Source organism: Stenella coeruleoalba, assembly GCF_951394435.1.
Source record: "Stenella coeruleoalba genome assembly, chromosome: 1".
NCBI lineage: Eukaryota > Metazoa > Chordata > Mammalia > Artiodactyla > Delphinidae > Stenella > Stenella coeruleoalba.
The window spans coordinates 104894411-104920704 of NC_137169.1; the positions used below are offsets into that span (position 1 = coordinate 104894411).

At 45.7% G+C, this 26294-nt stretch overlaps 1 protein-coding gene across 2 annotated transcripts; it reads left to right on the top strand.

The window, feature by feature from the left end:
* The first annotated feature begins 347 nt into the window (after positions 1 to 347).
* Positions 348 to 25838, top strand: HAO2 (hydroxyacid oxidase 2). Of its 2 annotated transcripts, XM_079913651.1 has the most exons (8): positions 348 to 540; positions 10659 to 10797; positions 12514 to 12665; positions 14372 to 14655; positions 15881 to 16090; positions 20564 to 20722; positions 21094 to 21163; positions 25094 to 25838. In XM_079913651.1, exons 2-8 carry the CDS (start codon positions 10667 to 10669, stop codon positions 25147 to 25149), a joined length of 1062 nt encoding a protein of 353 aa, XP_079769777.1. In that variant the 5' UTR covers positions 348 to 540; positions 10659 to 10666; the 3' UTR covers positions 25150 to 25838. The 2 variants fall into 2 exon arrangements, with proteins under 2 accessions (XP_079769777.1, XP_079769778.1); XM_079913652.1 differs by lacking the exons at positions 348 to 540; positions 15881 to 16090 and having other exon boundaries at positions 10574 to 10797.
* The last annotated feature ends 456 nt before the right edge of the window (positions 25839 to 26294 follow it).

Consider the following 26294-nt stretch of genomic DNA (forward strand, 5'->3'; position numbering starts at 1 on the left):
TCTGGTCAGGCCTGGAGGGCTCCACACAGCACGGCCCTCAGTCCATCCTGACTGGGTCCCCACTGCTCCTTGCTCCCGGCTCCCAGGCTGTGACCGCTCTTCACCCATCCCCTCACCACCTCCCCAGACAAGCCTTTCCTTTACAACACGGGGCTTTCGTAATTCTCCACCTGAAATCACCCACTCCCTTCCTCTAACCGTCTTGGAAGAATTGGGGAAATATATGGTTTGGGAGAAAAAAAACGAGTCTTTTATTTTGAGGTTGAATTTGGCAATGAACGTCCCTTAAATGTGAGGTAACTTGGCAAAGCTCGCCAAGTTCGTTTCATGGTTAACCTTGCTCTGGCCCACTTGCTCACTGGCTTCCAAGCCAGTGATGTTGTTCCCATTAAAGATTAACTTGTAGCCTTGACACTTCTCTGTCCTCAGGGGGCTGTGGGTCGGGAACTGCTATTCCCGCCACAGCCAGCCGTGAGCCAGGAGTGGCGTGGCGGCCCCTGGACACAGCTTTCCCCAAGTACTGGAAGAGGCTAATACCAGGTGTGTTGCTGCATGTCTTCTGTGTGCTTGGAACCGGGGAGGGAGATGAGCTGGCAGGTGGGGCGAGAAGAAAGGCCAGAGATTTCGGGAGGCATCGGAGGTGCTCCCTGTGAGCTTGTAAGGGAGAGTCGTGGCAGAAAAGGGTAACGTGGAGGCAGGTAGTAGGACACTGAGGGACCTGGTAAAGGGTGGCTTTGCTTCAAAGACACTACAGCTAGAGAAGGCTATGTCTAGAGAAGTTAAGTCTCAGAACCACCTGGAGGAGTATTTATTGGTGTCCTCAGGAAGGAAAATAGTTCGAAAGATGTCCACTTGCAAAAGTTCTGGAAAATCTAAAAGGCACAGTTCCTGCCCTCGAGATATGCTTTGTAACTTGATCACTGCTTCCTGGCCATGGGCAGAGGAAAACAGCGACACTGGGACTGCTTCTAAAAGGCAAAGAAGTTAATGTTTCTCAAACAATCGGGCTGGTGTAGTTTCTCTGGGGAATAAGCTTGCTTGGAACGAGGTACCAATTCCCTCCAATGTAGAGCCTCCCGAGACTGTGATTGAGTCAAGTTGAATCTATAGATCAATCTGGGAAGAACTTTCCCCAAACAGTGATCAAGACAGGGTGGTATTGGTAGAAAGAAAGACAGACAGATCAATGGATTGTAATAGAGAGTCTGGAAACAGGATCAAGGGAGAAATTGCTTTTTGTGATTTTCTACCTAATAACAGGAAACAAAACTCCCAAAGTATTTACTCTTAATCATTAGGCTATTCTGCATTTTACAAGATCCTTTGATTCTCACAAGATCTCTGTGAGATAGACAGCCGTATTCTAATTTTATAGATAGATGGGAATTGGAGCTTGTCTAGAATAGATGGAGTGGAACATCATTTATGGGATACCCTTTGAGAAACAATGGGAATATTCCCAAATTCCTGGGTAACTCTCCCTAGAAAAGGAATTCTGTTATACTCTATATCACATCAACTCACAGAGAATCAGCTACTGAAATCTGTCTTCTCCTTCGACTGTAAGCTTCTTGAAAGCAGATGGTGATATCATCTCAGTTTTTAAAAATTTCTAATGTTTAGCGTGATGCCTAGATATATTAGTGAGGTTAGGTTTGGCTATGCTGTAGTAGAGAATAAACTCTGAATTCTTAGTGGTTTAACAGGCAAGTATTTATTTGTTGCTCACGCAAAGTCAGCTGATCTCCAAGGCTACTCCTTTCCAAGTGGTGATTCAGGGATCCAGGCTGTCTTTATCCTACAGCTATGCCTCTGGTGGATATGGCCTCCGGAATGTTGTAACAGAAAGATAGAGGGTCACATATCAGCACTTAAATTCTTGACCCAGAATGAACACATGTCACTTCCACTCATAGCCCATTGACCAGAACTAGTCCTATAAACCCTGCCTACCTGTAAGCAACCAGGAAACGTCAGGGAGCACGTGCTGAGCAGTGGCTGCCTCTGCCTTCCTGCCTGAGAGCATGTGCTCAATAAGCCTTGTGAGATGAACTAATGAATAAATCCAGTGCAGGGTTTAAATGATACCATCACGGAATTACTCAAATCTGGAAGCCACTGTCAACCTCCAGAGCCTCCCAGGAGAATGCCATCAACAAGAGAAATAATGCAAACGGTTCTACCATTTATGGATGGTCTAGTCTATATAAGGCACTGCTCTAGAAACGTTACACGGGTTATAGTGTTTAGTGCTCATGAAGGCCCTATGGGATAGGCATTAACTGTCTTCTTCCACAAATAGCTTGTTCATGGTGAGCAAGTAGCAGAGCTGAGTTTGAGCCCATGTTTGCCAAGTTACAAAGCTTATGAGACTCTGTCATCCTGACTGAATGGACTACCTCAGCTACTAACGTTTCATGGAGTAACGTTAACAGCTGAACGCAGTGGCCTTCAGAAATGCAATCTGGATAGACACCGTGGTGAGAGACGCTAGAGGAAGGCAGAGAGACGTCTGCTCCATCTCTGACCTGGTGTGGTCCATCCCCACTGCTCTGCCTTCTCATCCCTCTCCTGCTGCCTCCCAGTGGCTGCCACTCCTACACATAGCTATGCCCATGAGACCTCAAGTCAGAAGTGCAAAGAGTAGAGTTCAGAGCTTGTCCTGACCCTTTGTGTAGTTTCTGACACTCTGCCCTTTCTGAGCAAATGAAGATGCAGGGCAATGATCTCCACACAGGACACCTTTCCCAGTGGCCTAGATTTTGTGGGAACTGACCAAGCTCACTTTATGCAGCTCTTCTGACCCTACAGAACAGAGACCTGAATGTATCCTAGCGAAACCACTAACAACCCGTACTGTCCAAGTAAAGAATATCTAGAGCAAGTCAGAGGGATTCCTGGTCAGGCCCTGCCCGTCTCATCATGTGACTATAGATAATTCACTTGAACTCTCTGAGTTTTAATTTTTTCATCTATAAAATGGGACTCTCGTACCTCTACTCTGTGATCGCCCTTTATCTCACTGGGTTATTATAAGCATCAAAGGGAATAAAATACGGAAGAATGCTTTGGAGACCATTAAGATTCATTTAAACTTGCCAGGGTATTTTTTATGACCAGCTAAATGACGAAGTTTTCTTACTTTCTGATCAAGTTATGATTTTGTCAAGGGAAGGAAGCGAAGTTGCATCTGCCCAGGGCGTTTTCAATGCCCGCTCTCACCCTGCAAACCACACTTGGCTACATATGTTTGCTTCTTTTCATGATGCTTAAGAGACAAGCTTTGGTAGTCAGCATGTCTGACTAGATGTGTGATGTTGGGCAAAGTATTTTCATCTCTCTGAACGTCAGGTTTTTCATCTGAAATGGGGATAATAATATTTGTGTTTGGGGATTACACATGAATGCACATGAAACAATTTACACAGTGCATGACGCATCGTGAAGCACTCCATAAATGGTGGCAATTTTATTGTCATTATTATTATTATTTAGGAGCCATCATGCTGTCTCCAAGGGTCTTTGTGTAATCAAATTATTCCACTGCTCAGTGGAAGAAGAAAATTCCCAATCTTTCCAAACACCCTATGAGCCCTTGGGTCAGTGTCTCCCAGTTTGCCCTAAACGATCGCCAACACCCCACGGAAAGCACGCCATTCACAATGCGGCTGTGCTCCCAAACTCCCAAACTCCAAACCTTGGAAGCCATTTGTTTGGAACTCAGCCCATATTTTCCCATAGAAAGAAGGCTGATAAAATAGTGGTTGGAGTCCTAGGTGACTGAAAATACCTGCTTGATTTGCCAAGTAGCAGAAAGTTGGCATATTTGCAATGCAAATGAGTGTACAGTCATGTATTGTTAGTCTTAGGCTAAAACTGAAAACTAAGAAAATTGTGTAATAAATAGTTTCTTTTGCGTTCATAAACGCTGATGATGAGGAAGAGAGGCTTAATTAGAGGAAGAAAGAGTTCAGTGGCAACGGAAGTAAATGGAATCTCAAGGTGCCTCTGAGGATATTTTCAAAGGCTTTGGAGGTTCTTTACCCAAATCTAATGTGACTTCAAAACTTGTTTACTTTTTTGTTCTTAATCCAAGGGCCTCTACAGCACTAATCTCATCCACGCGCGAGGGGGTTATTTTGGGTTTGCAGATGGAAAAGGGAAGGAGACAGGAGAGACTAGGGAAAGGGAAGAAGGGTGAGAAAGATTTCCTGAAAAAATCAACCAGTAGTTTGGAGAAATCAGCGAAAGAGGAAGAGGCATACATATGTAGGATGAGGGATTACCTGCTCGGCCAGCAGGGAACCCAGGTTGGGTGAGAACACTCCTCCAAAAGGGGAATGGCGCCCTGACAGGCAGAGAAGCTCCGCTGAAGCCATCAGGTGGCGTCACAGGGCCAGAACAGCTGGTTAAAAAGGGAGCCTCGAGGTCGGTGAAAGAAGAAAGGCTGTGAGCTCCCAGCTATTTGGTGTTAGGAACCAGCCCAAACGATGGGCTAGTTCCCTGCTCTGTACTTTATATCACCACAAAGTGCTGAACGAGAATGCTAACGTGATCCGTCTAAAGAGAGGTCTTTGCGTTTATATGGGCAGGGGAAACACAGAATATGAGGGCCTGATGGACAACAGCCCAACCTTTCATTTCTGGTAGCTTCAAATCTGGTAGAGGGGCTTCCCTGGTGGCACAGTGGTTGGGAGTCCGCCTGCCGATGCAGGGGACGCGGGTTCATGCCCCGGTCCAGGAGGATCCCGCGTGCCGCGGAGCAGCTGGGCCTGTGGGCCATGGCCGCTGAGCCTGCGCGTCCGGAGCCTGTGCTCCGCAACGGGGGAGGCCACAACAGTGAGAGGCCCGCGTACTGCAAAAAAAAAAAAAAAAAAAAAAAAAAAAAAAAAAAATCTGGTAGAGATTATTCCAAAATATATAAAACTTTTAGTTTTTCCAATGAGGAGCTGAGGTCCTGAGAGAGGAGGTCACTTGCCTCTGCTCATAGAGCTAAATGTCAGTACCCTCCCCTGAAGCAGGCTGCCTCTCAGACCCTCACAAGCACTGGTCCACTGACTACACAAGCAAGAGCTTATTCTGTTCCTCCAGCTTCAGCCCTTTTCGCCGATATTGGCTAACCAAGCAGGGTCAGAAAGAATAGAGGAGGTGTTAGAGTGATGAAATCCAGTGTAGATAAGTCTCTAGAAACCTTAGGTCTATGCTGAGAAGCTAATTCCCAAATAAGGAGAATCCAATTCCAGGTTATTTTGCCAGGCTAGTCAGAGAAATTCTGAGAGTCACATACTATGTCAGAAAGACACTGAACGTGGAGACAGGAAACCCGGGTTCGTTTTAAAATTCCGCTTCAGTGTACACTTGTGCACGTCTATCCATCTCTCTAAAGTCACTCTCAGCTCCATCAAGCACAACTGTTCTGTCTTCTCATCCTCGCCAGGCAGGATTGGCAGTCATCACGGCTTGTGGAGGTGGCACAGTGGGTCACGAATGACCTACTTAGGTCACGACAGCTCCAGAAGGAACATTAATATAAATGTGCCCCCCTCACATTTAAGGAGTTTAAAAACTAGAGTAAAACAAAGACATTCCCCGTAGCTACAGCAGAATTGGTTCTGAAGAACCCACATGTACTACTCTTTGTAGTAGAACGTGCCTACAGGTCACCAGGGGAGTTTTAATGCCTGGGAAGGAAAACGGGCTAATGAGAGTGGGTGGTGAGGCAGTGGCTGGAGAGGACAGATTATTAGTTCACAAAACAGAATAAATTGAAAACATGGCCATCATGCCCTGGAAGGGGCCCCGAGTCCTCAGTTCAGTGTGGGAGGGCTCAGGGAAAAGGCCAGAACTGATCCTGGGCTGATAGGACCCTGGGTCTGTTCTTGCGGCATTTGACTACTCGCGCCTGTCAGACCGACACTGGGCCCTCCATCCCCTCATTCCTGTCAGACCGACACTGGGCCCTCCAGCCCCTCATTCCTATACAAATGTCACCCTTGGTTCCTCAGAGCACTCCAGTGTTAGGGACATTCCGGTCTCATCTTTACTCTGATATCTGACCTGAGGTTTCTGGGAATCCAAGCCCTTGACTTTGACCTTGCTCGGGGACTCCCTGGGGGCTCATCTGCCGCAGTCACGGGTGTTGTAGATTCCTGTCTTCCTGGTCCCGGCACTGCCTGTGGCTCCAGTAGCCCCAGGCCCCCTCCTTGCCCTGCCCCCACGCCTTCCACTACCAGGGCCTCCTCCTGCAGTAGCTTCTCCTGGGCCAATGCCACCGTTGCTATGGCGATGGCTCCAGGCTTTGCAGCCACTCTCCTTGAGACTGTCACCCACAGAGAGATTAAAGCACTTTCAGACAACCTTGAACAGGGTAATCTCTCAAACAAGGCCCCCAAAGTGTAGCCTTGGCATTATCTCTACTGCTCCATTGGGAAACTTGACCTAAGTTCCCAGGGGACCAGGCCAAAGGGTCCTAAAGTAGACCAACCACCTGCCCCTGAGATCCCCCCTTGAATCTCAGTGCCCTGCCCCATGATGTCCCCCCTGAGATTTCTTACAGAATGCCTAGGTGTTTTTCATACAAGCGGAAGTGTTCCTAAAGTGACATCATGAATCATATGCGCCACATGAAACTTCAAAGGAAGACAGGTTGTTATCTAGACGAACCGTGTTTGATCAAACAGTAATACTGAAGAAAGCAAAATCTGCCTTGAAGTTCCAGCCAGCGCCCGTGTATGTCCCTCCCCCTTCCCTCACTCCAGGAAAACAATTTGAACTTCAGATCGTTAGCCACAGGTACCACTGAGTGCCCTTGCTCTTCGATTTTAGCTTCCTTATCACTGGTATACAAGTTGCCCCTCATCATTTTTTACCCTAGACAAAAAGGCTAAACAGATTAAGTGAGCTGAGTTCCTGGTCAGTAAGCACGAGATTTTCATCTTTTTCTCCCCTTTCTCTTCCTCTGTCCCAGTTGGAGTAGAAGGTAAAAGAAGAAAAAATACTGGAATGGAGATCAAATAAAATGGGAATACAAAAAACACGCGTTAGACAACGTGCACCCTCCCTTTAATTTCTGGTGGCTTTAAAGCCTGTATGGATCAAACTGAAATACATAAAGACATATAGTGCTTAGTTTCACTCCCAAATAGGAAAAACTTTGAACCACACAGTTGTCCTTCCCTTCAGTTATAAGCCTTGTATTGGACTGCTAGTAAAAATAATGGGCTCAGGGCTCTACTAGGCTTTAAATATGCTATGAAATATTAATAGATATTAATACAAATATTCATGCAACAATGATGTTGCATTTTTCTTTATGAAAAGGAAAAATGCGACATAATTGTATTTTCACCCTACAAAGTTCTTTTTTTTTTTACGCTTTGGCCACGCCACATGTGGGGTCTTAGTTCCCCGACCAGGGATCAAACCCGTGCCCCTTGAAGTGAAAGGGTGGAGTCCTGATCACTGGACCACCAGGGAAATCCCCTTTTTCTTTTTAATGCTAACTTTTTTTTTTTTTTGGCCTCACCACGTGGCATGTGGGATCTTAGTTACCTGACCAGGGATTGAACCCACGGCCTCTGCATTGAAAGCATGGAGTCCTAACCACTGGACCACCAGGGAAGTCCCTACAAAATTCTTTTAAGTTCAATATAACAAGTAATTTAGGTGAACCAACTACTTTGGTCTGCACCATGAAATTGAAAATGGAGAATGTTTACCTTTAGAAGCTACCAGAAGATATGATTCTGAGCCTTCCTCTGTAATAATTTACTGCCTGATCTTTCACAAGTTATCTTGCTTCCTAGGCCCCATTCTCTTCAAATGCAAAATGGAAAGTCTAATACCTTCTCTGTCTACTTCACAGGGAATCGAAAAGGAAATAGTAGGTGGAAGAGGAAATAGTAGATAGAAATTGATAAAACTGTGTTTGGTATATATATAAATGTGCTGGGTTATTTATTTATTTCCAAGCAGCTTTCAGATGATATAATTCACACTATTCCAGGCAAGTAATTCTGAGTGAAGCTGTATCATTTCCCTTGGATTAGAATAAACATTGTTGAGTTTTGTGGGGGTATTTGTTTTTTCTTTTTTTTTTTTCTTTGCGATACCCAGGCCTCTCACTGTTGTGGCCTCTTCCGTTGCGGAGCACAGGCTCCGGACGCACAGCCTCAGCGGCCGTGGCTCACAGGCCCAGCCGCTCCGCTGCATGTGGGATCCTCCCAGACCGGGGCACGAACCCGTGTCCCCTGCATCGGCAGGTGGACTCTCAACCACTGCACCACCAGGGAAGCCCCCATTGTTGAGTTTTTATGCTAGAAATCTGCAGAACATTTCTGTGAGTGTGTGATGTTTAGGATACGGGGATTTGTTGAGACATCGGGAGTTGAAACTTGATGGAGTATTCTCATCGCACAAGGCAGAGGGATGACACACAGGGGAATGTTAAATTCAAGTAATGAATATTTATGAACAGCAACTCAGTGTCACACACTGTCCTACTGCCTGGAGATCCGAGGTGTGCTGGGGCGGGGAGGGTCTCAGGTTCAGGGATTCACGAGGAAGACCTACAGGACACAGCAGATAGTTGAGGCTATGAGTTATTACAGTGAAAGAATGCAAAGCAAAATCAGCAAAGGGAAAATGCTCATGGGGCAAAATCTAGAGGAAACCAAGTATAGCTCCCAAGAGTCCTCTCCCAGTAGAACTACACAGGATGCACTTAATGCCTCCAGCAATGAGTTGTGACAACACGTGTGAAATGGTGTCTACCAGGGAAGCTCGTTTCAGAGCCTGGGTGCCCAAGGTTTTTTGCTGGGGGTTGGTCATATGGACATGCTCTGCCTAACCCCTACCAAAATTCTAGACTCTCGGAGGGAAAGCAGATGTTCAGCACAGAGCACATTGTTTGTACAAATAGTTTAGACACAGAGAGACATTCTTATCAGAAGATGGTGGGAACCCGCCTGAAATCCAAGGTCCCAGACTCCAGCCAAGGGCCAACCTTGTATGCAGGCCTTTTGAAGACTAGCATTCTCAGGCCTGCTAGATTAACTCTTTTATGCACACAGTGGTTTCAATCACTGAGTGCAATACAGTTGGATAATTACAATGATTAATTCGTTCGATTAAAGTTACTGAGCCTTTGAAGGGTCAGATAGGAAGGAGATAAGTTAGACATTGTTGCTGTATTTTGTCAAACTCAACTCAGCACCTCAACTGCTCCCTGCCCACCCACGGACAAGGTGTGCTGCTACAAAACGTTCTGTGGCTGTGCTCCAAAGTCCGCCTCCCGGCCTCCTCTCAGAATGCACGGCTCATCCCGGGGGCTGTTTCTCGTCTGTCGTATAACTTCTTTCTGCTTAGCCCTTTAGGTGGGCGTCTGGGACTACTTTCCTGTATGACTTAACTAGATTCTGACACAGCCATACCCCTCCCAGGATTCCCAGCACCCCACATTTCATCTGGCCTCCTTGGCCCCCTTGTTCATTAGAGGAGCTGCCCCATTCGTGTTGGAAGCCCTAGTCTAGTCCCTGGGGCTTATCCCTATTCCTCAGACAATAACCTGGAAATCACTCAGTTTCTACTCAGAGCCTTTGGCTAATTCTTGCCCCATTGCCAACTGCTGGGAAGACACGCAGCACTGTGAACTACCGATTTCCTCACCCTTCCTAGAGGAATCCTCTTACACAGAAGCTCTACAAGCTGAGACTGACCGTTACCAGTGCCTTCAGCATCTCTGTAGCTACTGTGTTCCCTCTGCCCTTGCCCCTACTGGAAGGATGTACCCCCCGACACTGCCCTCTTCCCTCTTTCAGGGGCGGTGGTAGCAGAAGCTCCAGGTTTACGGGATTCAGACTGGGATGGCAATGAATGGAGGGAGCATAGGTTGTTTTCTTGGTCTCAAAACAGGCCATGTTGAATGACCCAACCAGGGAGTCGCAAAAGTCAGCCTCATCCCTGATACTCAGCTACAGCCCCGTATTCACACATCCGGAGATTCCTGAGAACTTCCAGGCATTCGTATCTGTTCAGACCCAGTTTTCTCACCCTGATGGATATCCTTCCAAAAGAGCACAAAACTATGAAATAAATCTCCGGTATGCTCAGGAAATGCTCATCGTGACCCAAAAGACAAAGAAAATCCACAAAGAAATGAAGATGGTGAGCAGAAACCAGGTCCTGGAAGGCCGTGAATGCCATGCCATGGGCACTTGAAAGACATGAGCCATGATCAGACTTGCATTTTTAGAAAGATCCCGGGCAGCTGGAGGGAAACAAGATGGAGAGTGAATCTGAAGGCTAAGAGACAAAGATAAGAAATTTTTGTAATAATCTTATACGAGGTGGTGGGGCCTCACCTAGATCTGAGGCGGTGGGCCTAGAGATGAGGGGACAGACCTGAGGGATATTCAGAAGACTCCATAACCAGGATTGGGAGAGGGGCTTGGGACAGTGGAGGGGTGCAGCAGGACTACCTGCTTTGGGGCTTGGAATCAGCATCTTTGGCAGCACCTCCTTTGAGATAAAGGTTACAGGGGGTTCAGGTTGAATCCAAACAGCTTCATGCTGTAGTCCACCCTGCCGCCACCCTCTCCTCTATATCGGAAGTATTCTTATTGGGTTTTGTTTGGTCCGTTTTGGCTTTTCCTTTAAAGGTCCAGAAATGCCCTTGGTGTGTTTGAGAGACTTTGAGGCCCATGCACGGGAGCAGCTGTCTAAGTCAACTTGGGACTTTATTGAAGGAGGAGCTGATGAGTGCCTCACGCGGGATGACAACATCGCAGCATTTAAAAAGTCTGGTCTTCTGTATCCTTTCTATTGCTAAGCTAAGGTGTACTGGTTGAGAGCTCTTTGGAAGGTAGCAGTCCTGGTTTCTGCCTCCAAAGAAGATAGAGTCCTCAAGACATAATAATGGGTTTCTGTTGTTGTTTGGGATTTGGGGGGATTTTCTTGGCGGGAGACAGGTGACTGGGGAGAGCATGGATGGAGAGACAATCTGTCTCAGTGCCTCTGCAGAACTACCATAAGTGAGTCGCCTGAGTGCTGATCACGGCGACTTTGCCCCTGACAAGATAGGACAAGAGTCCCAAGGTCTCCAGCCCCCTGGGCAGGGAGGAGAAGCTGGCTGGGTAAACCTAAGTCTCCTGAGCTCCTGAACTTCCGGCTTGGAGGCAGAACAGGAGAGAGGGCTCAAGGCTGGAGGAAATATGGAGACCCAAGGAGTCTTGGGGGTGAAAGAAGATTGATTCAAGGGAGAAGAGTTGGGCGGCACAGCAGCGGGTAGAGCAGGGGTCAGTAAAGAGCAGCCCACAGGCCAGGTCGGGCCCACTGCCTGTTTTTGGATGGCGCGCAAACTAAGGTTGGGCTTTTTTAAAATTTTTTAACTGCTTGAAAAAAATCAAAAGAAGAAGAATTGCAATTATATGAAATCAGAATTTCAGTGTCCACAAGTAAGTTATTTTAGAGCACAGCCATGCTCAGTCATCTACACATTGTCCCTGGCTGCTTTGGCATTACGACAGCAGAGCTGAGTAATTGTGACAAAGACCGCATGGCACAAAGCTTGAAACATTTACCATCTGGCCCTTTACAGAGAATGTTTGCTGACCTCTGTGATAACAGAGATCAGGAGAAAACTGGAAAATGGGATGCATGGTGAACACTATCTGTATTTTCATACTTGTTTAACACTATACTAGGCACTTCAATTGCTTTATCTCATTGTGTCTTCACAAGACTATTAGGAAAGTTGGATTATTATTCCCATTTCACAGATGAAGTAACAGAGGCTCCTACCCAAATTTGCACAATCAGCATTTCCAGAAAAATCTTCCTCAGTTTACGTATAGAAATAATAATATGTTGTGGAAAATAAGCACTTTTGGACCCTGAAGCTAAGTATCTGTTCGACTTAAAAGTTCGTTTCATATAATTATTATTTGTTAATTTCCCTACCTTCTAAAGTAGTGTTTAAGTCAAATCTTCAAATGAATTAGCCTCTAGCAAAAAAAAAAAAAAAAAAAGTCGTGGTCATTCTCTGGGATTTGTTCTCTTTCAATGACCTTTTCTTGCTTTATAGAGATTTGTTTCCAACCTAAGAGGGAAGAGACTGGAACTCCGTCCTGCTTATTCTTTCCCTTTCTAGTCCTTGTTAAGATGGATCAATCAAAATATCCAAGTGCCGACAGTCTGGTCAGGGAGGCACAGCTCCAAGACACAGTCCTCTGATGGAGAAAGGCAGGGAACAGCGTGGACCAGATGTGTACCGGGAGTTCAGAGAAGGCGGGGTTAATGTGGAATAAGGGGTTGGGAGAGGTTTCCGGAGGAGCAGAGCCTCTAGCTTGTCTATGCTGCCTAATCAGCTACCAGCCAACTGACTCCACCAATGGTTTCTCGGGACCCAGTGTGGTCTAGATCTGTGTCAGGAATCTGGAGGTCCCAGCGCTAAGCAGCACCTCCGTGCTGGTGAGTCATCCCACCGATAGAAAATCTCTTTGTTGTCCAGCACAGAATCCGCCTCCGTCCCCGGTACCTGAAAGATGTGTCAAAGGTGGACACGCGGACCACAATCCAAGGGGAGGAGATCAGCACCCCCATTTGCATCGCACCCACGGGTTTCCACTGCCTTGCCTGGCCTGATGGAGAAATGAGCACAGCCAGAGGTGTGAACCCAGCCCACCTTGAGGCTCCTTTCCCAAGGGCCTTAAAGTGTACAGAGGTGTCCTTCAGAGCAGGGGCAAACAGCTCCAGAATTTCTCTAGAGAAGGGGCTTAGGGACAGCAATCTGGTTGGAATTAAGGGTAGGAAAAGGAATGCTTAAAGCTACATTTGCATAACATTTCACCTAAGATTGAGAAAATACCAATTTTCCATTATAAAGAATGGTGAGGGTGGGAGGGAGCTACAGGTGAATAGGAGGTGAAAATCCCACCAAGCCATCCCAAGGAAGAGGGGCACTGACTGGCCCCTCTGACACAGCATCTGGGGGAAAAGGGCTGCTCAGTGTGGCCCCAAGGGTAGGGCTCTCTTTGAACCCTCATGGGCCAGGGCTGGGACTGAACAGTGTGCCTCTGAATTTAGGATGAGGAGAAAGTCATGACGTTAAGCCCTAACACAAGGCCCTGGCAGGTGCTCTTGTCCAAATGTTCCATTTCCCTTCTCCTCCGTTGACTTAATCATCTTATTTGACAAAAAGTTTTTCACTGGGTTTTGTTTCCTTCCTAGTACCCCTGAGTTCTCTTCCCTCATCTGCCACCACTAAAAAATAAGAAGAGAAGAGAAGGAGAGGAGAGGAGAGGAGAAAGGAAGGGCAGGGGGTAAAAATATTCCTGTGCCTCATTTGTAATCTTCACCCGAAGCCAAATCTGTTTTTGCTCAACTTGCCCATGGCTTCCCTGGGGTCTTTTCCTTTGACTCTGTGATATAGGAAGCAATGAATCCATGGATTCTAGAGCTGAAAGTGACATCCATCAGGTTAGGAACCAAATTTGGCTAAGTTGAAATATGAATACCCTGTATGAATATGACTACTTTACAAAATCTTCATGGTTGAGTGTGCTGTGTTGTTTTGGGGGTGGGGCAGGAGAATGGGGTACCTCCTGTTGACATTAGGAATTGAAAATATTCATTGTGATTAGGTCAAATTCTCTGCCCATGGGTTGTAGGATGGTAGTGACATTAACCTGTTGGGGAATCTCCTGAAAATGATTAAAGTGGGAAATGAGAAAGATGCGATCAGCACATCATTGTCACCGTCATCATCATCCTCATTATCCCTAGTATTTGTATAGTACCTCACTTCATAATTTTAAAAAATGCTTCCATAGCTAGTATCTTATTTAATCTTGCAACAACCCTATAAGAGAGGTATTATTATCCCCCACCCCGCCCTTTTACAGATAAAGGAAATGAGACTCAAGGCCACACAGCTAAGAAGTGGTAGAACTCGCATTCTTCTAACTCCAGATAGCATGTTTTCTGCTGCAATCCCTCTCCATTGGAAATACGTTTTCTCATCCTTTGCCTTCTTTAATTCCCTTCTGCTTCATTGATGAGTTCACAAGAAGCCCATTTCCTATCTGAAAGCCGCAACATCTTCAGATCGTTCTGGGGACTCAAGGTCATCTCTAGCCTGAAATATTTTAATAGGCAACACAGAGTTTGTAAGACAGGTTATACAGAGGAGGACCCAGACAAGCTGATCAAACACGTGCAATGCCTGCCTGCCTGACAGGGAAGCAGAATGAAGTCAAGCTTTATCTTCACTCACAGGGCAAGCTGGCCAGAGGAAACACAGACTCCTAGGGCATCTCACCCCAGTTCAGAATGCCTCTGCCCTCCAACCTGAGTTGTGTCCTTTGCTTTGCAGCTGCGCAAGCAGCCGGTATCTGTTACATCACCAGCACGTATGCCAGCTGTAGCCTTGAAGACATTGTTGCCACTGCCCCCGGGGGCCTGCGATGGTTCCAACTGTATGTGCACCCAAACAGGCAGCTAAACAAACAGCTGATCCAAAAGGTAGAATCCCTGGGTTTCAAAGCTCTGGTAATCACTGTGGATGTACCCAAAATTGGCAACAGACGACACAACATTACAAACCAAGTGGACTTGATGAAGAACTTACTGCTAAAAGATCTCGGATCACCTGAGAAGGTAGGAAAGATACCAGAGCCAAGCGGGCAGGCGTTACAGGAGGTAGATTTCCATCCCTCTTTCCTCTTTTCTTTCTTTCCTCAAGAAGTCATTGGGTACCTGTTCTGTGCCAGGCACTAGGGATGCAGCAGTTCAAGAAGCAGATGTGGTTCCTGCTGCCCGGAACTTCCAGACAAGCAGAATATAAGACAAAATGTTCTTTCCCATCCCTGCCAGCCCAGAAATGTTCTGGGAAGGGCTGGGTTCTGGGAAATAGGAGAGCTAGGGAGAGGGTTTTTTTCATGAAATAGGAGAGCAAACTAAAAAGTTCTTCCAACATTTTCTACTTTATGCCACATTTAGAAAATGCTCAGTCTGGATGGCACACTTAGATAAATTGACTATCTGAAGAGGATGCTCATACCCAAGGTGAATGGCCCATGGTGTGTAGTCAGCCCAAGCCCCACCCTCCTCCCTTGAAAACTGGGGAGGAAATATCTCTGCACACCTAGAACTCATCCACGGGGCACCAGAGTGCTACACACTTGTTTAGACAAGGTGACTACAAAGGGCACTTCTCCCATTAAAATCCTGTAGTCCAATGGGATGGAGTTCCCCAGAGAGAGAAAGCCGTGGTAAAGTTGGAATCCCTTGGCTACATTAGAGGTAGTGATATCAGCCTTTTCAGCCAACGGGCAGCTCTGATACCCAGCCAAGTGACTCAACAGTTCTACTCATTAACCACAAATTGGCCTTGAGGTTTTCTGGAATCTTAGATTCCAGGGACACATCGGGATCTATAGATATTTGACTCACATGGTGAGCCAAGATAAATACTGGATAATATCTGACTTAAGGTTATTGAAGTATTGCTTAGTTCTTGTTACCCTGTGCATATCTCAATCATAACACATCGCAATGGCCTATAAATGTTTTTGCTTATCTATCTCACTTACTAAACTCTGAGGTTTTTTTTTTTTTTTTTTAAGTAAGGACTGTGTCTTGTTTGTCTTTATGTGCCCAGATCTTGGCATAATTATTGAGCAGGGACACAAGTAATGGTTAATGAATAAGCAATGGAAGTAAAAGTCTTTTACACAAATTTTGTTGGAAAAGGAGCTAGAAGTAGTGTTGGGTTTTGTGGGCCCTCTTTTCAAGCTTTTGGTGGCTCTCCAAATGTGTCCCATCTTTGGAATGGGAGTCTTGAAGGAGTTCAGGACTAAAGTTCTCTTTTATTCCCCCACAGGGAAATTTAATGCCTTATCTCCAGATGTCCCCCATCGACTCATCCATCTGCTGGGATGATCTCTCCTGGTTTCAGAGCATGACTCGATTGCCCATCATCCTTAAGGGGATCTTGACAAAAGAGGATGCAGAGTTAGCTGTGAAGCACAATGTCCATGGCATCATTGTTTCCAACCATGGTGGGAGGCAGCTTGATGAGGTTCCTGCTTCTGTAAGTAGGATGACTTCAGCCTGGGTGTGTTTGTGAGTGCTCTGTTGTGTGTGTGTATGTGTGTGTCCACAGCAAGGTACTCTGTGCAATTTGGTGCACATTCCCCTCTCCCTCACCACCTGTGTTCATATCTACCTGCGAATTGTTAAGGACTTTGAATCATTAATAATAGCCTAGTGTGTGCCAGGCTATTTTTACAAACTCAATGTATGTCATCTCTAAATCTCAAAACAGTCCTGCAAGATGGGCATTAGTATCTGTATTTTACAGATGAGGATACTAGAGTTTAGAGATGTTAAGTAACTTGTCTGAATTCACACAGTAAGTGTTTAAGGTGAAATCTGATAGAAGAGTTGTTCCCAAGGCATGGAGGTCTCCTGCCTTCTGGAAGAAGCATTCAGCTGGAAGCTTGCCTGTCTGCATAGATTGGAACCTCATCTTTTCTCATATGACACATCCCAGGAAGAAACAGTGCCTAACTGAAGCTAGTAAATAACTGTCTTTCATAGTGAAACTTAAAAATGCCCTATGAATCCTTTGCTAAAAATCTGGGATAGTCTAATTTTTCCCCTAACTTATGAATTTGTCCCTTATAGATAGAGTTTGAGGAAAGAAAAGAAAAGGAGGGAGGAAGGGAAAGGACTTTTTAAGGGAGTTAATTAATTAATTAATTTTATTTTTTTTTGTGGTATGCGGGCCTCTCCCGTTGCGGAGCACAGGCTCCGGATGCGCAGGCTCAGCTCCGGACGCGCAGGCTCAGCGGCCATGGCTCACGGGCCCAGCTGCTCCGCGGCATGTGGGATCTTCCCAGACCGGGGCACAAACCCGAGTCCCCTGCATCGGCAGGCAGACTCTCAACCACAGCGCCACCAGCGAAGCCGTATTTTCTTTTTTTTAAAGATTATTAAAAAAAATTTTTTTTAATTCTTTTTTTTTTTTTTTTTTTGGCTGTTTTGGGTCTTTGTTGCTGCACGCAGGCTTTCTCTAGTTGTAGCAAGTGGGGGCTACTCTTCACTGCGGTGCACGGGCTTCTCATTGCTGTGACTTCTCTTGTTGCGGAGCACAGGCACTAGGCACGCAGGCTCAGTAGTCGTGGCTTGCAGGCTATAGAGCACAGGCTCAGTAGTTGTGGCACACAGGCTTAGTTGCTTCTCAGCATGTAGGATCTTCCCGGACCAGGGATTGAACCTGTGTTCCTTGCATGGGCAGGCGGATTCTTAACCACTGTGCCACCAGGGAAGTCCAACTGTTAATTTATTTTCATGGAGATTTATAGCTTATATTTTTCAAGAGAATCTTCTATCGCCGCTTGACTCATTTTGAGAAAGGGAAGTGGGTTTTTTTCCTCTAAGGTCTTTTTTGGCCTTTTTATTATATAAGTAAGACATGTTCACCGCAAGTAAACTATAAAATATACATAAGCAAAAAGAATAAGATAAAAAGCACTATCAGGGCTTCCCTGGTGGCGCAGTGATTGAGAGTCCGCCTGCCGATGCAGGGGACACGGGTTCGTGCCCTGGTCTGGGAAGATCCCACATGCCGCCGAGCGGCTGGGCCCGTGAGCCATGGCCGCTGAGCCTGTGCTCTGCAATGGGAGAGGCCGCAACAGTGAGAGGCCCGCGTACCGCAAAAAAAAAAAAAAAGCACTATCACACTGACAATAGTTTGGTAATCAACTTAATGTGGCCATAACATTTTAGGTTTGAAAACTATACATGATATTATGTAATTTTCTTCTTTCCATGTATTAATATATCGAGCTCATTTTATTTCAGTAGATATGCTTTCTTGTTTTTAATGGTGTGTAGTATGAATAGACAACTTATATGACCAGCTTCCTATTGTTGAACATCTGGATTGCTTCCAAGCATTCACTATTTTAAACAACACATCAGTGACCGTCCTTAAATCTTTAGCACATTCTCAATTACTTCTTTAAAAAAAATTCCAGGAAATAGAAAAGCTACATCAGCCAGTTTGTACATTTCAAGGCTTGTGAAGCTTGGGGGTTTCAAGTGCCAATCACTGGCCTCCTCCTTTCCACCAGGCTCTACCTGATAGCAAACAGGCATGGAATGATGGAGAGCAAGGGGCACACTTGACTATGACTCTCCGTAAGAGCTGAACTGCAGGGAACGGTCAGGCCTCCTACTTTCCATCCCAACTCTTGACCTAAGACCTTAGAAGAACACAGGTCTTCAGAACACACGCTGAGCTCTCTCACCCAACTCCTGCAAGGATGCCCACAAAGCTATCTCTCACACACCTCGTAACTGACAGAAGAGAGGATGCAAAAGAGCTTAGCAGGTCCTGAGCTGTCCCAACTGTGCTGACAATAGGAGGAGAAAGCAAAGAGGCCCTCACCAACTAGCAGCAAACAGGGTAGAGTACTGACTTTTGAGAAAATGCTAATAAAATATAATACAATCGGCTTTCCCTCACTAATCAGTTTAGCTAGTCTTGCCCCCTTGGGGAGGACTGAGTAAGGAGTGGGAAAAAGTGGCCGACTAATTTTCCCACTGCACTTCCTCAATAGAGAATGAGTGTTGGCAAAGGCAGGCGCCAGAACAAGAAGAATTTCTCCTGCCCCATCACGTTGATCAACATGTTGTTCTCCCAAGCCACTTGACCTAACAACCAAACCCAAGGTCATCCAGGGACAGCACCAAGATTAGTGTGAGGCTAGTGGGAAACCCACCCTTGGCTCAAAATTTTAGAAGGTGCCAGAAAAACTGAGTAAGGTATATAATAGTTTCATACACTCTTTGAAAAAATGAAATTTAATGCAAAAAAATCCGTGGTGAACAAAATATCAACATTTTTAATAAAGACAGGATCTGTCCCTGCACTTGCATAACACTGCCTCACTCATCTCACTGTAATCCTGGCCCTGGTTCCAATAAAACTTTATTTATCAAAACAAGCCCCCAGCGCACAGGTCAAAGTTTGCCCTTTGATTTTTTAAAATTTTGTCTTCAAATATTATTTATATTTTTGGCACCCCTTAAATTTTGTGCTGGGGTTAATTTCCTCAGTCTTCTCAACCCAGCCCCCTCCTTGTGAGGGATATGACTCTCTGAGCGAAGTTCCATCTCTATAAGATTCCATATCTAACACCCCTGTACGTCCTCCTGGAACCAGGGAAAAGGATCAGCCAGCTTTTATCGCCAGAAGGCTCTAATGAATGCCCTGTTGTGGATTATCAAAAATTAACTCTCAAACCACACTGAACCCTAGGCTGAAATTCACCCCCTATTCTGTTTCTCAAATTACTGTCAGCTCCGTTGTGCACTATGGCTCACTAGAAGAGTCCTTGCACAAATATATTTATTCATTTCTCGCAATATTTGTAGAAATAGTTTGTAGAAATATTCCAAATAATACCATGGTGGGACTGTAAAAATACCCCTTATTTGGATGTGAATTCCCTCCAGTCTTTACATGTAAGTCACGACGTATTCAATTCTCCTCCACTTGTAAATTAAAGTACAAAGTTCTTTCCTCCCTGATTTCATACTCTGCTCAGTCTCAGCGAAGGATCTTGTTCAGGTAGAATTCCAATTGACGCCTTCGGCAGCACAAGTCCTCTTAGGGGCCCAGTTTCTACTTCTCCTCTCTGGTCATTCCTCAGTGAGGCACAGAACAGGAGCCCCCGCGGCAGTTCCAGAACCTTTTCCTCCAGGACCCTCCTCCTAGACTCTGCAGTCACTCTTCCTTATAGACTTGGAGGAACACAGCTTGGTCTGGGGCACCTTAGGTGCACAAGGCCTGTTGACCAAAGATCCTGGAATGAAAGAGACAAGGTGAGAGAAAAGGTCCAGCGGAGCAACCAGGCCAGAGTGATCAGCTGTTTCTATTTTGTCTTTCGAAATCTTCAACCCTAGTTTTACAATGTTGCTGCTGCATACCTATCCCATGTCTCAGGTAACCCGCAAAGGAGCCAGGAACAAGTTGCTCAAATGTGGTGCATTAGGAATGATGTACAGCGCAGTTACACTGAACAGGCTGTGGTCCAGACGCTAGGGTCATGGCCGATCACACTTGTTTTGCCAAAAAGACTTAGGGCCTTAGCAATGGAAAGCATTTCTAGCTGTGCCACCTTAGACACAGAAAAAGTGGAAGAAAATCAAAAGTCAAAATGTTCTTTAAAAAGAAGAGCATTAAAGTGAACACCACAAATGGAAAATGTCCCCTAGGGGATGTGAAGAGGAACAAAAAGGTTTCTGCTCCATCTCTGTCGGAGCAGAAAATGGCAGAACGGGGAGCCTGCAGAAAGTCCCTGGACCTTGGGAATGTGGCTGCACTGCTTTGATAGGCACCTGCAGCCTCAAGCACAGAAGGGGAGGAAGAGTTAGGCATCGCCCCCGCTTGGACCTCCTGGTGCCAGCCCATGCTGAGGGGGCACTGCTGTCCCCTGACACCCTGAGAGTCAAACGGGAAATCCCTCGACCCACACTTGTCTGTCCTTTTCAGATCGATGCCTTGACAGAAGTGGTGGCTTCTGTGAAAGGGAAAATTGAAGTGTACCTGGATGGTGGCATCCGAACCGGCAATGATGTGCTGAAAGCTCTGGCCCTCGGGGCTAAATGCGTTTTCCTGGGGAGACCCATCCTGTGGGGTCTTGCCTACAAGGTGAGAGTGGCAAAGGGAAAACCAGCCAGAAGGTACCACGCTTCTCATTCGTTTCCACGCATTTCTGTGGTTTAACCCCCAAGCTTGGCCGTTTGTTGGAAGGTGCCACAGATCCTGAAGGACGGTGACCCCTCTCCAGCTCCACCATGCTTCCTCGACAGCATGTTGCCCACTTTCAAGAGCTGTCACCCTACATTTTCCTCTTTGCTTTCCATTATTCCCAACATAGTTCTAATTTCACAGGTAGCCCCATCCTCCCCAGCACAGCTCTGAGCTCACCTAGAATTTATACTCAGCACACGGTCAGAAGGTTCCTTCATGCCTCTTTTTGTCTCTCCTTTTCTCTCTCTCTCTCTCTGTCTTGGGAGCAGGGTGAACATGGTGTTGAGGAAGTTTTGAACATTTTAAAAAACGAATTCCACACTTCCATGACCCTGACAGGTAAGTTTTTACAATTCTTTTCCTGATTCAAAACTGAAAACAGGCCGTCTAAAGAACGGGAGCAGTGGCCCTTCTAGCTCGCCTTTCCCAGACCCAGTGGCTGCCCAAAGGAAAGAACAGGGAGGAAATGGGCCAGACAAAGATTAAGCACGAACTCAAAATGTGATACATCTACTACAAAATCAAATGCAATTTCTGATTTGGGGAAAGAGGGTCCCGTTTTACTCTGGCCTGCTCAGATCCTATCGGGCTTGTCAGATGTGGTTCTGTGTGTCATCTTTTAAGTAATATTCAGGGACTGTGAAGAGTAGAGAAATTATGTCATAGGGGAAGCATGGAGGAGCTGGGGAGATAGAAACAAACAGGAGGACAGAACAGGGAGAAGGAGACGCATCATCCTGCGTAACCACAGACAGCAAGACAAGCATGAACGTCTCGAAGTTACAGCCAGGCTATTTCAGTCAAAAATGAGATGACTGTAAAGCAGTGCTCATAAAAACCTACGTGCTGGGCTTCCCTGGTGGCGCAGTGGTTGAGAGTCCGCCTGCCGATGCAGGGGACGCGGGTTCGTGCCCCGGTCCGGGAGGATCCCACGTGCCGCGGAGCGGCTGGGCCCGTGAGCCATGGCCGCTGAGCCTGCGCATCCGGAGCCTGTGCTCCGCAACGGGAGAGGCCACAACAGTGAGAGGCCCGCGTACCGCAAAAACAAAACAAAACAAAACAAAACAAAATAACATACGTGTTTAGCAAAGCCTGGAATCCCAGAAAGTAAAATAGTGGCTCTCAACTAATGACGGTAACTTTTCTCTTCAGGGGCATTTTGTTCGGGGGGGTCAGTTGATTTTTTTCTCATCGGCACAATGAGGCAGGGTGGGTACTGGAGGTATTTAGTGCTCAAGGACCGGAAATGCTAACTATCCTAAAATGCTTGGAGCTGTCTCACAGAAAAGAATTGTCCTGCCCAAATGCCAGTGGCCAATAGCTCTGTCTTTGACTGTCTGCTATAGATGGTAATCAATTGCAATGTGAGAGACAGACAAGACGAACCCCAATAAGACCTCCACCCACGCCTCAATTCTAAAATATGGTAATAACAGAAACCTCCTCCAGAAGTAAGGAAATAATGAATCAAGAGCTCTGAAGTGGAGTCAAGACTGCTTCCACGCCATGAACTTATTTCTGTAGATGATGTGACTGAGCGTCTGACGTGTGCTAGGCACAAGGCAAGACGTCCAGGTCTTTTCAAGTCTGGTTTTGATCTGATATTTAGACAAGTATCTTGTACTCAGTGTCCAAGTTGCATAGTGTCCACTGGGGCTGCAGACTCACCCTTTTGGGCTTGAGTAGTACAAGCTAGAAACCTTAGATCGGCATTAATGCCAGCAGCAGCCCCTTTCCACTTAGCAGTTTAAAAGAAAAAAAAGGGACCTGGATTACGGCGTCAAGGACCGGGACTGTCCATTCTGGGCCAAAGCCTATGAAGATAAGGCAATAAATGACCCAAGTCGCTCCCATGAGGGAGGGGAGAACACAAGTGTGAACAAATATCGTATTGGTGTGTTTTGCCCCTCGGGGGTGGGGGGGTTTGTGGGGAGAGGGATGGGAAGACCTATGGTTTCTGCAGATTCCAGGAGATTGAGGTGACTTCTCCTGCTCCCCCCAATATTTTCTCCTGTCCTTGTGAAATGATATCTGAACTTCTTTAACAGAAGCCTGTTGGGGGAATTCACAATAACAAAGCTTTTTTATTCCACCAAAAGTTTATACTTAACAACCATTGGGGGTGGAAATGGTGGCTGGAAAATCTCTTTCTGAAATAGAGCATGGAGAGCACCCTTTTTTAAAGGGGGCAGGAAAAAAAGAAAGAAAAAACAGGATTATGAACACTTTTATGCCTGACTTTTTATATTTCTTTCCTTCTAATGGTTCTACAGTAAGAATGTATTGTTTTAAATGTATAGAAAAATTACGAATCAACAACCAAATGTGGGGTGGAGAGGAGGGTTTGGGGAGGAAGAGGAAGAATAGAAAACCTAGGCCGACGGCCATCCCTCGGCATCCTCTTTGTGTGTCGCTCCCTCAGGAAAGACGCCCCACGGTTTAGTCCCCGGGGAGAGGGGGGGTCTCAGCTGGAGGGGGCGCTGTGTTTTTGGTGGAACTCACTAAAGTGCGAAATCATAATGTGAAACCCCAGAGATTCTGTCACCCCTTAGCTTTTCCCTGCACATTGCATCTCAGACGCCTTGACACAAACCTGGCACCCAGGAGGTGATCAGTCAATATGACTTCTCTTCCCTAATTCCCCTAGAAATGTGTGATATTTTCCCCTTATAACCCTGAGACATCACAGACCTGGGAGGAGAACACTATTTGCACTACGATTGAAAGCAAAAGAAGTTTAAAATGAACGTTTTTCTAACTGTGAGACCAATTGCTGAAATTATATTTATAGAAAGGGTAAAACTGTGATTTGTCTTAAAAAACAAAAATGTGCACATATAAATCATTATCAGCACAAGCCTGCACACACCTTACTCAGTTCTCATCCCTCGTAAGGCGAGGGGGCTAAGTCAGAAGAGTATATGAATCTTCTTCAGATTTCTTGCTGGGAATTAACCACTTTGCTTTAATTTAGCCAAAGCTTTTTCGTGTGAATATCCACATAATTTACAGTAATGAAAAAGCAGGAATACATTGTAATTATGCATTCACTCTTAAACTTTTACTGAACCTCTACCAAGAGTAAGGCAATGTCCCTGGTACCTTGTGGGACCCTGACCCATTCTGATGAGTTTATACTGGTAAGTATAACAAGTACACAGATATCACCAGGGCTTAAATGTGAACAGATACTTCACATCTCAAAATGGAATCACAACACTTTGATGCAACTACTGAGACGTTTTTCCATAGTTTAAATATTTATTTCTACTACAATATACAAGCAGAGATTATATTTTTGGCATCTCTGTGCTCCTTGAGGAGGTCTGCCTGCTCTGAAGCCGCACTATTCTGTCTGCCCTGTGGAAACGAGCTCTCAAACTCATTGTCAGTTCTGATGAGAGCACCTCTGGCTCTGAATTCCTGCTTGTGCTGACTTAATTCATTTTACGGGTTATTTATGCATTCCACACCTGCCGTTTCTGTCCCTTATAATCCACGTGGGCGTGAAGCTCAACCATTTCCTCCGCTTCCATTTTTGGGAAAAGACCCTCTCATTAGTTATACTTCTGTGAGTAATACAATTTGCTAGTTAGGTTTTAGGAGGTGACGGTGCATACACCACAGATGGGGAAAGAACTTCAAGGGAAACATTATACATCCTCTTATCACCAGTGATTTCTCACTGTCTTCTGCGCCTACAGTTCTCCAACTCGTGTTCTCACTTTCTCCCTTCTCTCTTGACATTTGTCTGGAGTCACTGTCTCCAGTCCCTGAGTCTCATCTCAGCGACAGTCCCAGTTTTGCATTTTAATGACGCTCCTCCACCAAAGACGGGTGTTGCGTTTTACAAAACTTTTTCTTAGAAGGCAGTTGTATGAAACACTCGCCCTATCTTGTCTGCTTTCCCTGAGTCATATGCCTCCCTGACAGATACTTCCTGTGTCCTGAAGCCTTATCACGACGGAGATAAAGGTCAAGTGTATCCACTGCACACAAAGTGATTTTTCAAAAGGCCGAAATGTGGTTTTTATGTTTTTACCGTGCCGTTTTGACATGGCTGTTTTAAAAGAAGACACAGGCACAGGCTCACGAAATAATTCCCAGTGCAATCAGAATTAGATGATTCGTTCTGTATACATAACATTTAATCAGGGTGAGCACAAGGGTCAAGTCAAGCTTGTTCCCACTAGACCATCTCTTCCCCACAGTGGGGTAGGTGACTGGGGTTTTAGAGAAATGAGCTTTTTAACTACATGGTTCTTTTAGGCTGCCGGTCGGTTGCTGAGATCAGTCGGGACCTGATCCAGTTCTCCAGGATGTAGAGAAAGAGAGTGAAGGGACTGACTGCTGAGTTCGCCCACAGGAAGAAGACAAAATCTTACTAGGGTGTGTGATGCCATCCTGCCTCGGTCCCATCCTGTCCACAGGCTCATCCCCTGCACCCTCAACCACTCCACCCCAAATCCCTCATATTCCTCAAATGTGCCGATGCTCTTTTTTGCCTCACTGCCTTGTATATGCTGTTCTCTTGCCTAAAATCCTCCTCTGAAAGAAGACATCTTAAAAGGGCAGATCAATAATGACTGAAGTAGCTAGTGGATTAAAATTTTTGAATATACTACGTTTCTATGAAACAGCTATGTAAATCTGCACTCTAGACAGAAGAGCTATACATATAAAATATTCCCCAACAAAAATTATACTCCTATCTGTAGATAATAGGGAAATAATATAGTTAAAAGCATAGGCTTTGGAGTCATACAGACATAGGATTGACAGGACTGTGACTTGGGAAAGTTTTTTGATCTCTCTGTTCTTCCATGTCCTTGTCTATAAAATGGGGATTATACTACCTAGCTCGCTAGGACGGGAGAAAGATTGAGATAATGTATGTAAAGTTCAGAGTTCTAGTGTGTTTAAGAAATAGCAGCTTTGGGACTTCCCTGGTGGCACAGTGGTTAAGAATCCACCTGCCAACGCAGGGGACACAGGTTCGATCCCTGATCCTGAAAGATCCCACATGCTGCAGAGCAACTAAGCCCGTGTGCCACAACTACTGAGCCTGCTCTCTAGAGCCCGCGAGCCACAACTACTGAGCCTGCGTGCCACAACTACGGAGCCCGCGTGCCACAACTACTGAAGCCCGGAAGCCTAGAGCCCATGCTCCACAGCAAGGGAAGCCACCACAATAAGAAGCCTGTGCATGGCAATGAAGAGTAGCCCCCGCTCGCTGCAATTAGAGAAAGCCTGCGTGAAGCAACGAAGACCCATCACAGCCAATAAATAAATAAATGTTCCTTTAAAAAAAATAGTAGCTTTTATTATTATTATTTGGCAAATTCCTATTCATCTTTCAAGACCTTGTTCAAACGTCACCTATTCTTACCTGGCTACTTGTTAAGTGTTTCCTATTGTGTTTTGCACATTATACGATTACAATCCTTATTATAATGTGTTATGTTTATTT